Consider the following 14,995-nt stretch of genomic DNA (forward strand, 5'->3'; position numbering starts at 1 on the left):
GGATTGGATAGAAAAAGGATATGCTTACTGATTCTGTAGCCTGTGTATGATCAACTAGCTATTCATCAGTGTCTGGGACTTGTGACTGCAGAGAACGAAATGGTTACAGGTCTTGTGTTCATGACCATGCCATGCAAGTGATACCAATGTCTTGCCTATGCTAAAAACTGGCAAGACAAAATAATCATTGCAGCAATCTTTGGATATTGTGTAGCCCTCTGAAAAAAAATCAGGTGCTTGATATTTTTAGATGTGACAATACAACTCATCAGTACCAGTGATATAATGTTTGTCTTCGTATTCATTTAACACCTGTATGTGTCATTCTCAATATTATGCACATATTCCCCAAGTCAATGCTAGCCAAATAAACCCTGCATAAGACTTGCTTTAATGGACCAAAATAAATAACAAGTCAATGCTAGCCATATAAACCCTGCATAAGACTTGCTTTAATGGACCAGAATAAATAACAAGTCAATGCTAGCCATATAAACCCTGCATAAGACTTGCTTTAATGGACCAGAATAAATAACAAGTCAATGCTAGCCATATAAACCCTGCATAAGACTTGCTTTAATGGACCAAAATAAATAACAAGTCAATGCTAGCCATATAAACCCTGCATAAGACTTGCTTTAATGGACCAGAATAAATAACAAGTCAATGCTAGCCATATAAACCCTGCATAAGACTTGCTTTAATGGACCAGAATAAATAACAAGTCAATGCTAGCCATATAAACCCTGCATAAGACTTGCTTTAATGGACCAAAATAAATAACAAGTCAATGCTAGCCATATAAACCCTGCATAAGACTTGCTTTAATGGACCAGAATAAATAACAAGCAAACAAGACAGAAATGTACTTTAACGTGTATTTTACAAAACATACTCAATAAAATCACATGGCTCAACAGATTATCTCACAACTCAGCATGTACATACTCCTCCTTTGTGAAAAATCCCATGCCACAAATATGTATTATTAAATAAATGATGTAAACTGAATGTCTGACATGATGAAACCATGATGATTTACATTGCCAAGTTATCAGATGTTACCATCTACCATGTAATTAATAGAAACAACCTGGAACTTGCATTTAAGAAAGCTCTTTTAAAATTCTGACTGGACATCAAACTTAAGTCTCAATGATTTTGTAAAAGTGCAAATGCCTTGAAAGCTATCTGCATATTATGTGTGACTTGTATAGTCAAGTGCTTTATCAGTCCAGAATTCAAGACATTTTCAATCAAGTCTAAAATTTACCTCAACACAAAACAATGCAAATCACTTTGGTTTGAAATACCAAAATAACCTCATCTTTTAAACTCCTAATTTGAATTGGAACAGAAAATGTCTCGAGTGTAAAAAGAACCAATGTAAAAACAAGAAACCTTGAAACTATCATATTTAACTACTAATTCAACATGCATACAAGTAAACAGAACGATTAAAGCTGAATGCTTACACAATTTTTTACCTTTTTTTAAAACATTTTGCTATTTTTTCAATATCTATATTCCTTAGGAAGCAAATTTAAATCCGCTGTTTACAACATTTTCTTGGAAAAGTAACCAAGATTTTAAAAGAATATTGACTACCATACATACAAGTCCAAATGCAAACTGTACAATCCGAGATCTGTTGCATAATGTGGCAGTAGATCTGGGTCACTGCTCTGCTGGCAGTCAGTGAAACAACCATAGATTTATTATGTGCTGGCAGATTAGGGTTTATGCTTTTTGCAGTTCAAATCAAAGAGCATACATGTGGTGTTTATGCTGAACTCTGGCTGTGCATAATGGACCAGGTAATAAAGCAAGGTCAATGAATGTTTATGGAATGCATTGAAACAAAAGACAAATTTTCCACTATATTACTGTCATGACCTTTAAATACTTTGTAATCGTTGATATCAAACTGCAAACTTTGGCTAATGAGGCATAAAAGCAAAAAAGTATGAACTTAACACTCAAAACAGTTAACTTTAATATCAAATTTTACTGTGAATTGAGGTCATACATTTTTTTTGTGTGATGATTTTCTCATAAATGTGCACTTATATACATCATTAAATGAGTTTAACATTAGAGTAATATTACCTTCTGACACAATGCGATTTCTAACAATTATGTGGGAAAACACTTGATAAAAATATTCACACCCATGTTTATATTTAAACAGAGTGCATCAACAAATAAACCATATCTATTTTCACCAACATGCTAAATTTATTAAATTTAATGAAAACTAAATATTTCAAAGATCAGATTTCTGGTTTCCTAGGAAAATGTATCAATTTGCCAAATTATTCATGATAAATGCACGATTAAACTTGCAACAGTCAAATCAGGAACTTTAAAAGTGCCTGCATCAAGGGAATTTTGTCTACCTCACAGTACAAAGTCCCATGCTAATATGCTACTTTTCCAGTGGAACATAAAATTAAACTGAAGGTATAGGTGGGGCAGAAGGACTTCATTTAAACCTATGTGTCCATTAGAAGGGGCTTACAGAATACTTCTGCAAGGGCAATTTCCATTCAAGTTATGTCCCACTTTTGTGTGCAACACATCATCTAGTTGCTTGTGAGAATATGCATGTCATGTTTCATGAAACAAATCCACCACTTTTCAACAGATAATAACAGAACACAAATTGTAAAAAGGGACATTACTCAAATTTTCTCTTCATCAAAACGAACATATACATGTGAAGGGCAAAGTCACTGTCCAAGTTAAATAAAAATATCTCTCAGGGCTTTAAAGATAAATAAATGAAATTGTGCAAAAAGGGGAGATAATAAACTTTCCAGTTTTGAAGGTAACATGAATTGTGATGCATACCAAGTTTCATGAAAATATCAAGTTTTACACAGTAAACACAACTTTTTTAAAAAAAATGGCAATGCAACTCTAAAAGTACTTATCTGAAGGGGGCCCCAAGTGGCCGAGTGGTCTAAAGCGCTCTCCGTTACGGATCACTGCCATCTCACCTCTGTCTGCATGGGTTCGAGTCTCAGATTCAGCCAATGTGGTTATGTGAGAAAGCTTGCCAGTAGCTTCTCGAGGGTCGGTGGTTCTTTCCGGGGATTTCCCGGGTTCTTCCTCCACCATTAATACTGGCCGCCATGTATAGCCTATCGTGTGCTGAAAAATGGCGTTAAACCCTACAACAACAACAACAACAACTTATCTGAAAAAGCCTATCCTGCAAACCATCTGTTGTAAGAAACGGGACTGAATCAACAATAATATTGTAAAGACAGGAAACACAGAAAACATATAGAAAAACATTTTATTATCTTCTGATGCCCAAGCAAAAACAAGATTTCCATGTATACAGAACACTAGACTCTTCAAATAAAGTAAGGAATCATTTTTAATGACTATAGTGTTTATGCATGTAAAATACCTCTATGTGCAACACACATAAACAGAAACAACAATCTGAAGAAAAAAAAGCTGTGTAAACTGTGCCACTGCCCTCAAATTAATCAAGCATGTAATTAGTAGTTAAATCTAATCAACTTTAAATGACAAGATTTGACAACACGCCCACTAAGCTTACAAAAGGCATGTCATACCAACAAATGAGTGTAACTGAATGACAAGATTACAAATTTTAAAATGTTTCCTTCCAATCTCACTGAGTATAAAAATTTCACACACACACAGACTAGGCATATGAATCCCAAGGCCAACTAGCTGGTTTAATCAGATTAAATTTACATCATACAGGTACTTTATAAATTACTGTCCAGCTCGTGCCCTTGAGAAAGTTGCCTGTCTTAGACAGTGGTTTGCATCTTTTAACATCAATACATCCTTACCAAGGACACTGTCCTAACAATCTGTCAGTTGCATTTTTTTTTTATCCTTTATTTAACGAACTTTGCGAAAATTTGATTTGTAAAATGCTTAACAAAATTATGGTGCAATTGTGTTCTAGACAAATTCTTAAACATGTATTCACTTCTGCATGAAAACGTTTCAAAATGGAGAAGAATCTTACATTAAGGTTCTAAAATCACTTGTGGACAAAGTCTGTGATAATGAAGCAATGTCCAACCCTGTAACAAGTATATACAATGCTTTAACTCGATCCAGTTTAAACAAGGTTAATAATGAAATACTGACCACTGCTGCTGACTGTCCCATTCTCTTCTGAAATGTTCCTTGATCTGCTCTGCTGCATTTGTTTGTAAGTTTGACATCAGCATTTTTTTTCACAATAGTTTGTGTCATTTATACAAGTCAATGTACAAAAACAATTAAAAACTATTTTGCAAAATTTCTAAATATGGTCTGGATACAATTTAACAGCACCTGAATAATGATGTATGGGTGAAACATATCCCAATTTTTCCTTCAAAGGAATTTTGTTAGGCTCTATGAGACAAAGGTTAAGCACCATATTCTGAAAGTGTTTTGTGCCCAAAACTCAAGCTCAACATTAAAACATTTTGAAAGTCTCTAACTTAAATGCCATATATAAATTTTGGAGTTTTGTTCTTAAGCTTCATGCTCACCATGGTATTGAGAAAATGGAACAAGTTCTATCTGTTAATACTGGAACACATGACATTCCTCTACAACCTCCAACAGTAGTGACTGATTGAATCAACAGTGAGAAAAAAATTCCAATGCCATCAAAGTAACTGAACAAATGTGATACAGCAAGTTTTTAAAAAAAAAAAACACAAAATGGCAGTTTCTTACATAAACCAAAAGTGATGAGAAATTAAAAATACTTAACAGTCAGTATCTATGAAGCATCTGACAACACAGTTTGACATATGATAAGAAATACAGTTGTTTTTTGTTTTTTTACAGAATAAGCAACTGATGAGAGAAAGAACTGGTTGAAACATCAACAGAATTAAGCTATTTAAAAAAAAAACACATTAAATACATCAGTATGTAAATTCATAAGTCCCAGGTATCAGAACCAATTGTTCGATTGGAAGAAAAAAAGTGACAGCATTTAAGATCTCCAATAGCATGACATAAAGTTAGACCCCTACATAGCAGAGATTCATGCCATACTTTGCTTCATATACATTGTATATGCTGCTTGATTACAACTCCACTCCTTAGGCAATCTGATTAAAATCGGATCTTCACAAGCCTACACTGTGATCTAATAGATACTGAAAAATGCTCATGTTTCATGGACGTCTGGAATGCCCCGTCAACTTATTTCTAGCAGCCAATGAGATAATGCATTACAAATTGTGTTAAGGAGAGTTACTGTTAGTAATGATATGTTCTGAATGACATGTGTCATTTTCAAAAATTTGAAAGTCGTGATTTGATAGGTAGTACAAGATCAGCAAACACGACCTCTTTTTGGTGTCCCACAGATCTATAAATAGGATTTTGGAGATCGGATTTTAATCAGATTGCTCCTCAGTACCAACATTTTATTTTAATGAGAATTGCAAATGTTCCTACTAGAGAATTATTTCAAGTCTGATGCCACTACAATCATGTACATGACAATTACTGTATAAATACAACAACTTAATTTAAATTCATGCAGTTTTTAAATCATTCTCCAAACATCATTCAACCTCCATCTCTGTTTTCTGCTCATTTTGTTGCTGGGCTTCCTCAATAGTTGGTCCTGTAGATTCCTTCTCATTCTTATTTTCATCCTTAGCATTTTTGTTAGCGTTTCCAGCATCTTTAGGGTCCCCTGAGGCACTTTCCTTTGATTTCGTTTTGTCATTTTTGGGAGGCTCTTCTTTAGGTTTGGGCTTTGGTTTGTTTATGATTGGATTACACACATATTCAAGGTTCTGTAAAGAAAAATATAAAAGAGGAACCAGCTAAATTACACTGCATGGAAGAGTGACAACAATTCCTAAATATATCATATTCCAGATCTATTAAAGGATTAGAAGAAACAGGTTTGTCTGGATTGACGTGTGCATATTTTGTAACATCAGCAGTATAAAACACTGGAATTGCACATGCAGTTGGAGTACACATTATTGCAAGCTTTAAAAATTCCCTTTTGTAGGTTTTGGGTTTAAGTCCTACATAACTTTTATTGTATGTATAAAGATCTTGCACAGTTTTCTGCATTCAAGTATTTGCCAGTGCTGTGGTGAAACACTTTTTAGCCAACCACATACAATCTCTCTGTTGTTAAAGTTAGCTTTCATTAATAATAGCATTAAAGGAATATTCACTCCACGAAGAAGAAAAAAAAAGATTATCAGGAAATAATGTATGAATTTTTAATCTCAGTGCTACAATGGAAAAGTCTGGTCCTGACATCAACAGTGGGTATTCATTACAAACAAGCAAATATAAATTTAATATTAAAACAATTCTGCTCCAAGGCATCAACTCCATGGACAATGTGTTAAACCTTACTAAAAGAAGTATATCTGAATCTTATCAACCTGTAATTCTCTAATGTGACAGGATGAACAGTATAAAATATTACCTTAATTAGTAAACCATGGAATCAGGTTAAAAACCTACCTGTAAAACACATTAAAGCACATTATCCTTTCTTTTTTTCCACTGATCTTTCCCTCGCAATGTCTACAGCCCAAGAAAAGAACTCTTGCCAAAACAATGATTTATTAAAATGGCATTTTTACTACAAGGACAAAATTACTTGCAACAAAGTTGGTTATTGTGACAAGTCTCCATCAATCAGCAAAAACTTCAGCCACCTTTTGTGATGTCCTATTCCCAGTGGAGTTTTCATACCTCATTTTCCTTCCCCATCTCAAAAATTATTACACAAAATCTGCATTCAAGTAGTTAAAAATGATGTGCATCAAACCTACACAAAAAAATGCTTCTGTAGAAACAAAATCTGACAGGTTGCTATTTTATATTATGCAGTAAGTGTGGTGAAGCCAAATGTTTTATTATATTGTTGTTGTTGTTGTTGTAGGGTTTAACGCCATTTTTCAGAACAGGATAGGCTATACATGGCGGCCAGTATTATTGGTGGAGGAAGAACCCAGGAAAACCCCGCAAAGAATCACCGACCCACAAGAAGCTACTGGCAAACTTTCTCACATATCCACATTAGCCAAATCCAAGACTCGAACCGACGCAGACAGAGGTGAGATGGCAGTGATCCGTAATGGAGAGCGCTTTAGACCACTCGGCTATGTGGTCGGCTATTCGTTTTATAATAATATAGTCTCAACAGTCTTTCCTCAGTGTTTTAAACACCTGAGATGATAATATGCAAAAACAGTGGAATCCAATTTGGAGCAGATGGTGTCAGCTGTTGTAGCATGTCCCTGCTGGGCAAGGCACTTTGCTCCCACTTATGTGCCAATAAATAGTAATTTATGTGTTGCTATACCACTGAACACCAACCACTTCCATGAAATCCTGCATGGAGCCTGAACTATTAGCCTGGGTTACTTGGATTCTTTACATCCATTGCTACATGCTATAGTAACTTCTCTTCCAAAGTCACATTAGTAAAGAATGTCCTTTTTTTTTTAAATTTTTTATAATTTCTGATCAGGTCCATGGGACCTTCCTACAAAGAACAACTTTAGCACGAAAGTAAAGAGATACTAAAAGAAAAGTAATTATTATTTAAATTAAAAACTATTAGTTTTGGTCTGAAAACATGATACACATTAGGAAAATAAAGAATATTAAGTAAATGTATGTACTTTCTTTTTATGTATGGTAAACATTTTGTGCCACTACCATGTACATCCCCTGATGCTACCCTGATTTCCTGGGGAGGTCATTGCTTATCTGTGACTTGACCCCGAGGACAAGACCTCAAAAGTGCAATACAACATATACATCCATGATACATCCATTTATTTCAACAATGATCAAGATAATAAGCTGAAGGGCAAACCATGACATTATGTGAAAAACAATTTTTTGAACACCCCAAACCAAATAAACCCATGCTGAAGAACAAATGTTAGTATCATTGCTTTGAATGAGACTGTTCATCATTACAGATTATCTGCATGTTCATGATTAGCAGCAACGTTTCTTTGAAGCTGGATATTACAATACAAAACATGATTATTTCAGTAACACTGGTCAACAGTGAAATCATTACTGACTTGAAAAGGCCCTAATCTGTAGTATTTTGGTGTGCCGAACACGAATATAACCGTGAAAAATTTGTATTGGCTCTCGTTTTGAAGATATTCATATACCTCATTTTCTATGTTTCACTGTGTAAATTTCTCCAGTAGGACTGCAGCAACATCCGGAATAATGATGTAACATTGCATAATACCATCATGCTCACATCATCCACAGTTGATTGCATCATTTTCTGATGCAATGCAATACTAATGCCATGCGGCTGCTGAAGTAAGTTGACGTCAGCAGTGTACTATACATGTGTAGGCCTATTATACTAATGCCAGGCGGCTGCTGAAGCTGACGTAAGCAGTGTACTATATAAAGCCCAATCAGATAGGTTCAGCATTTAAAATATTTTAGACGTTGTGCGAGACAGTTCAAGCTACTGTTACATAAAACTTATTATTTTATCCATTTACGTACAATAAAGAACAGTAATGCCTCGAAAGTGTGTTAATACCGCGGACAATTTTTGCTATATTTGTGGGGAAGTGACATTTGCCAACCAGAAGAAAAGTATCAATTCTCAAGTGAAGAAGGCATATCATCTTTACTTTGGATGCAAGGTTGGTGACCAAGACAAGCCTTGGGCTCCGCATATATGCTGTGCTACATGTACAACACAGCTTTCACAGTGGTTGAATTGCAAAAGGTCATCAATGCCGTTTGCAGTCCCAATGGTGTGGAGAGAGCCAAGCAACCACCTAAATGACTGTTACTTCTGCTTGGTTCCTCCTCTTTCCGGCGGAATAACGAAGCGAAAGAAGTCGAGAATAGTCTACCCAAACATTCCGTCTGCATTGAGACCAGTTCCACATGGTGAGGGACTTCCTATTCCAGAACCTCCAGCAGAATATTCTCTTGATTCATCTGACGAAGACAAAGGTGAGTCGACCTGTTCTTCTCCTGGTCCATCCGCATGCAGTGATCCAGATTTTCACTGTGGTGCATCATCAACCCCACACAGAATAACACAGGAATAACTAAATGACCTGATTCGTGATTTGGACTTATCTAAGAACAAGGCAGAATTGCTAGGATCAAGACTCCAACAATGGAATCTTCTAGAAGAAGATGTCACAATTACTGCATATCGAAAGCGCCACCAGCAATTGGAGCCTTTCTTCAGAAAGGAAAGTAATCTGATATTCTGTTCCGATATTGAGGGCCTCATGAATGCTTTAAAAATCACTCATGACCCACAAGAATGGAGACTATTTGTGGACTCTTCGAAACTGAGTCTCAAGGCTGTGCTTTTGCACAATGGAAACATTCTTCCATCTATTCCAGTAGCGTATGCTGTCCACATGAAAGAGACATACGATAACTTAAGGCAGCTACTGAATTCCATTGAGTATAACAAGTACAGCTGGCACCTCTGTGGTGATTTGAAGGTAGTTGCCCTTTTAATGGGACTGCAGCAAGGATATACAAAATACATGTGTTTCTTATGCGAGTGGGATAGCCGAGCAAGGGAAATGCACTACATGAGGAAGGAATGGACTCACAGGCAGAATGTAGCCATTGGAGAGAAGAAAATCCAACACCCAGCTCTGGTTGAGGCTCAGAAAATCTTGCTACCACCCCTTCACATCAAACTAGGTTTGATGAAGAACTTCGTGAAAGCCATTGACCGGACTTTGCCAGCATTCCGATACCTGCATGAAAAATTCCCTCGACTCAGCGAAGCAAAGATTAAAGAGGGAGTTTTTGTGGGTCCTCAGATTCGAGAGCTTTTCAAAGATGACCGGTTCAACAACTTGCTGGAAGGTGACGCGAAACAAGCATGGAATGCTTTTCGCCTAGTTTCTACAAACTTCCTCGGAAATGTTAGGGCAGAAAACTATAAGGAACTAGTAGAAGACATGTTGATGAAGTATAAGAAACTTGGCTGCAATATGTCTCTAAAGATTCACTTCCTTCATTCCCATTTGGATTTCTTTCCTAGCAACTGTGGTATTGTTAGTGATGAACACGGCGAACGTTTTCATCAAGATATCGCAACAATGGAACAAAGATACCAGGGAAAATGGTCCACTACAATGCTGGCTGACTACTGCTGGACACTCCTCAGAGATGCTCCCGAACAGCTGTACAAGAGACAGGCGAAGAAATCTAAGATGTAGTCAATGACTTGATTTTTTATAGGTAGGCTATTACAGTTGACCTTTTACTATTGGAATGCATTTCGTTATGTAAACATTAATTTCTTGCAGATTACAAAAAAACTAGAGCCAATTTTGCAATTTGACTGTCATATTCGTGTTCAGCACATAAAAATTGATAAGAATTGACTAATTTTATTTCAGTAACATGACTTTTGTAAAAATTTGTTGTCCAGTGATAATTGGCATAGTGTACAAGCAGGTTCAAGTCATTTGTAATGAAAAAAAATAAAAATGCATCTGTGACTCATGTAGGAAGGATGAGCCATACCAAAGCCCAGAAAAACTAATATTTTTAATATTTTTCTTGATCACTTGCAAAATCTTGACCTCACGTTATTTCAAGCTGGCATTCATATATTTCTCACATATGGGTATATAGAAATGTTGGGTGAACAATCAGCTATAAGAATAAATAGATGTTCCTGTGTTCCAGGTGCTTCAGAAGCATTTCTGTGCATTTTTATCAAGTGGCCCCCATCATGTTTGTATGAAATATGCTTTAGTCATACACATGTTGAAATTATATGTTGCTCTTAAAATGTAAATGTTTTATCCATAATTTGTGTGTAGAGAATTCATAATTGAACTTTATTACATTGTTTCAGATAAATTCACACCATGGTCTTTGGTCACTTTTTGCAAAATCTTAACTTTGTGGTTATTCCAAGCTGAAATTTGTATATTTCTTACATATGGCAATACAGAAGTATTTTGTCAACATTCAACATTAATATTAAATTTACTTTCTCATTGTTTCTGGTATTTCTTAACGTCATTCTGTGCCTTGTTTAAGTGACCTCTCACAATAATTTTTTCATAAAATACCCTAAATACCCTAATGATGAGTCATACAAAAGCTGAAATTAAAGCAGTACATAATCATTACAATATTCTTGTACACGTATATACCGATCTGAAATCACAATTTAGTAACAGAAATTGTCATTTCAGAATTAAATTATTATGAGAGAGTTTTGATCAATTTTAATATCTTTAAAAATAATTCCAAAGAATAAACAAACTGAAAAATAACTTAAACTGAATACTTCCACAATTCTAGAAAAGATGTCAGTCACATGGACGAAATTCTTGAAAAATCCCTTGTTCACTCTTTCATATTGACAGGTTTTCCACTAATTTATTATTACAGTAAATCTGCATTTCGATGGTGTAAAGCATGTATGTTGCAACACTGAATTTTGTGTACTTTCTTTAATAATTCTGATCAATTTTGAGCAATTTCACACAGTTCAAGTAGTAGTATTAAATTGTGAAATCAGAGTTCAAGAGAAGGAACTGGCACAGAGTTCTCATGATATTTAGGATTATTTTATTTTTTAAATAAAGTGATATGTACAGATCCACTGTTTATTCTTTATAATGTCAATATTCAGAATAGATCAATATTCACAATATTCTAAAATGTTGTACATACCAAGTTTCATCCCTTAATCTCAGAAGGTGTACATGGTGATAAACAGAATCGTTCAATGCTGAAATTGGTTCCATTTCTGACAAGGAAAGGCAGCTTTTAAATAAAGACCTGTATTCAATTCAGTCCTTTTATGTATCAGCTTTACTGCCATGTAGTATTAACTCAACCACTGGTAAAGATTTCAATTTACCTGTTTCTGTTGCTGAATCTGTGAGACTAATACAATAGGGTCATCATGCGTCTTCATCTTTTGTACAGCATTAAACTGTTTTTCGTACCAATCAGACTTTTCCTTCCAGCATTTTTGGACCTTGTCAACATCATCTTTCTCTATATGACTGTATTTCTCATCCTTCTTTTCATAGTGGTCCAGAAACTTGTAGACTTGTTGCAGTGCAGACCCAAGCTCCTCAAATGCCTGTGGTCTCCTCTCAAATTCACTGCAGCGATCTGAGATCATTTGTCCATATTTCTGCAAAATAAAGTTTATAAATTCCCAAGCTTTTCCTATCTACCATCAGTTATCAAAACTTTCTATTTGAAATTCCAATTTACTGCTAACAAAATCCATTTTAGAATATATGGGAATTATTATGGAATGACAATTTAAGTGCCAAGCCTGCTAATCGAAGTAGCATTGTTTAAACTGTTGTGATATTAACATCCTTATTTGGATTTTTGTGACGTTTAAACCAAGAATTCCTCTCTCAGACTAACATGTAGTTTGGTGGTGGTGGTTGGGGAGTTAAAATTTGTTTTAAGCATGTAACACTTGCCAGCTACTTCTGCACTGCTTTCCTTTTTTTTAGGATGCCATGTTCCCAGACAAAGCTAATATTTCCTCAACGAATTAAAGGAGATGATCCCTGACCAACTCCACAAGAAGCTACTGGCAGGCTTTCCCACGTACCCACGCTAGCCGAGCTTTGGACTCGAACCTGTATCTGATTGAAAGCTGTAAATCTGCCACACAACATACCACAGATTAAGATGCATTACATTACTTCAGAGTATAAAAAACTTACTTTGAGTTCTGCCAATTTGTCAAGATAGACCTGCTTCCCCTGATCATCTCCTTCACCATACAGCCAGTCCTCTGTGTCACCCAGGAGCTTGCTGAACTTCTCCCGGTCCTGAGAAAAGAAAATAGGGAAGTCAGGGAAGTTGAATAAGATACAGCATATTAAGTGTGGCTAGACTAGGAAAATGAGTCAATATTGATTGGATCACTATAAACTGCCATGCTGCAAACATTGTTGCAATATGACTGAAACATTGTTAAAGCTACATTAAAAATATAAATCACACAACAATTTTGAAGGGCCTTCCATCAGATAAATATCTGCTAGAAACAACCCAGGAGCTAGCAAAAATGAAAAATCTGTAATTAATAAACCTTCTCAAAAGCAAAATAATAAAAAACAAAACAGACAATGAATGGTCTAGGTCGGGTCAAGAATTTTAAAAACATGCCGACATCTAACAAAAGCCAAATGTAAGGGCAGTTTGCAAATAAATTAGGTTTGAATTATGCTTCCAATATTTATAAGAAGTATGCCAGACTGCTCTCTGTGAAAAAAACAATAAACTCACTAGAATGGTTCTGTGAACTCATTTTAATCATGGATCAGCAATATCTATGCAAAATTTATCTTCTTTATACCAGGGCTCTTTCATCAAATATTACAGTTAATTCTGTCAGTCTTCTTTTTATAAGTCATTTGGACTTTTTATTTTGTATTTTTCAAGGTTTGCACAGCATAAAAAAGTTCTTATCAAAGATTTTTAGAAATATTTTACGGGCTTCCATAATTTTTCATAGTCTTTCTAACAGAAATTGAACACTTTCCATAAGTTACCATCTTGATCTCTGCATAAATAGATCAAAATGCATAAACAAATACAAGAGACCCAATGAAGGGGCTGATGTTCTAATGGCCAAAAAGAACTTACAGACATCCAAGTGAACACCGTTTCTTCCCTTTAACTTAAGTACTGAAACCATATCTTGTATTCATCTGCAGTATCAAGATATTCACACTAGCTGCTGTGGACATCACAATGGTACTATTTTTATTTAGATCCAACAAGACATTAATTCTGGTGGAAATTAGATGCTGATAGGACGTTCTGTTTTGGAGAAGTAACAACTAGATTTACAGGATCGCTACCATAGTGGATTTTTTGGATATCAGATCGACACCATTTCGAATATGGACTAACTAGACACTGTAAGTCTACTATTCATGAATGCACAATATGACAAACTAGCAGATGTAACTTCAAGATTTTCAAGATGGCCGTCAAGGCAATCTTATTGGAGGTCTCATCAGTATCATTTTCATTTTACAACAAACCAGACATCATAAAATGTCTTTCCGCCAAATCCCGATGCTGTTATGGCAATTCAATGAGGAATAATGACAAATTAATTTTCATGATGGCCACTGTGGCAGCAATACTGGATGTCCCGAGTAGCACGATCTTTATTGAGAACAAGTAGAAGTCACATAGTAAAAAACCCTTTTTGATAAGACCATTCATTCAAGAGTAGTGACAATATTTTCAAAACAACCACTGTGGTCACCAAACAGAATGTGCAAGCAGCGTCCTTTCATTTAGGATCATACAGATATCTCAGGATCAACCAGATATCTCAAGATATCTTCTGGCAAAACCCCCAAGGTAATATTACTTTCATTCAGGAGTAGCAATATATTTTTGAGATAGCTGCTATGGTGCCCACATTATATGTCAGTAACATTCACATTTGGGACCAACTAGATGTCACAAGATGTATCCAGCTGAAAAGCATGTCAATGACTTCCTATTCGTGTGTTGTGACAAGATTTTCAAGATAGCTGCCATGGCAACCACATGGAACATCAGACTGATACCATTTTCATTTAGAACAACTAGACGTCATAAAAAGACTGCAGTAAAAACATCATGTTGAAATAACCATCCATTCTGGAGGAATAGTAATAACAAGATTTTCAAGATGGCTACTGTAGTGGCCATATTAGACATCAGATTGGCACCATTTTCGTTTAGGAGTAACTTGACAGCCTAAGTCTTCTGGCGAAAACTCACTTTCATTTGAAGTAGTAGCAATATGATTATCAAGATGTTTGCTATGAATTCAGATCAGCATCATTTTCATTTACAGCCATTCTAAGAAGACTTCCAGTAAAGTCCAATGTTGATATGCTCATCGATTCTGAAGGAATTGTGATAACAAGTTTTAAGATGGCTGCTGTGGTAGCCATAATAGATG

The 14,995-nt window shown here is 35.4% G+C and overlaps 1 protein-coding gene across 2 annotated transcripts in view; it reads right to left on the minus strand.

Moving 5' to 3' along the window:
- Positions 1–864: 864 nt before the first annotated feature.
- The window catches only part of LOC149796893 (heat shock 70 kDa protein 4-like), a 56,586-nt gene continuing 42,455 nt past the window's right edge, over positions 865–14,995 (minus strand). For both annotated transcript variants that reach the window (XM_089961545.1, XM_089961544.1), the window contains exons 16-18: positions 12,744–12,851; positions 11,909–12,190; positions 865–5,810 (exon numbers count right to left, since the gene is read on the minus strand). In XM_089961545.1, coding sequence (XP_089817671.1) covers positions 5,574–5,810; positions 11,909–12,190; positions 12,744–12,851 — 627 coding nt within the window. In that variant the 3' untranslated portion in view covers positions 865–5,573. The remainder of the gene's footprint in view (positions 5,811–11,908; positions 12,191–12,743; positions 12,852–14,995) is intronic.

Source organism: Sinohyriopsis cumingii, chromosome 6 (genome assembly GCF_028554795.1).
Source record: "Sinohyriopsis cumingii isolate HCF-2022 chromosome 6, ASM2855479v2, whole genome shotgun sequence".
Lineage (NCBI taxonomy): Eukaryota > Metazoa > Mollusca > Bivalvia > Unionida > Unionidae > Sinohyriopsis > Sinohyriopsis cumingii.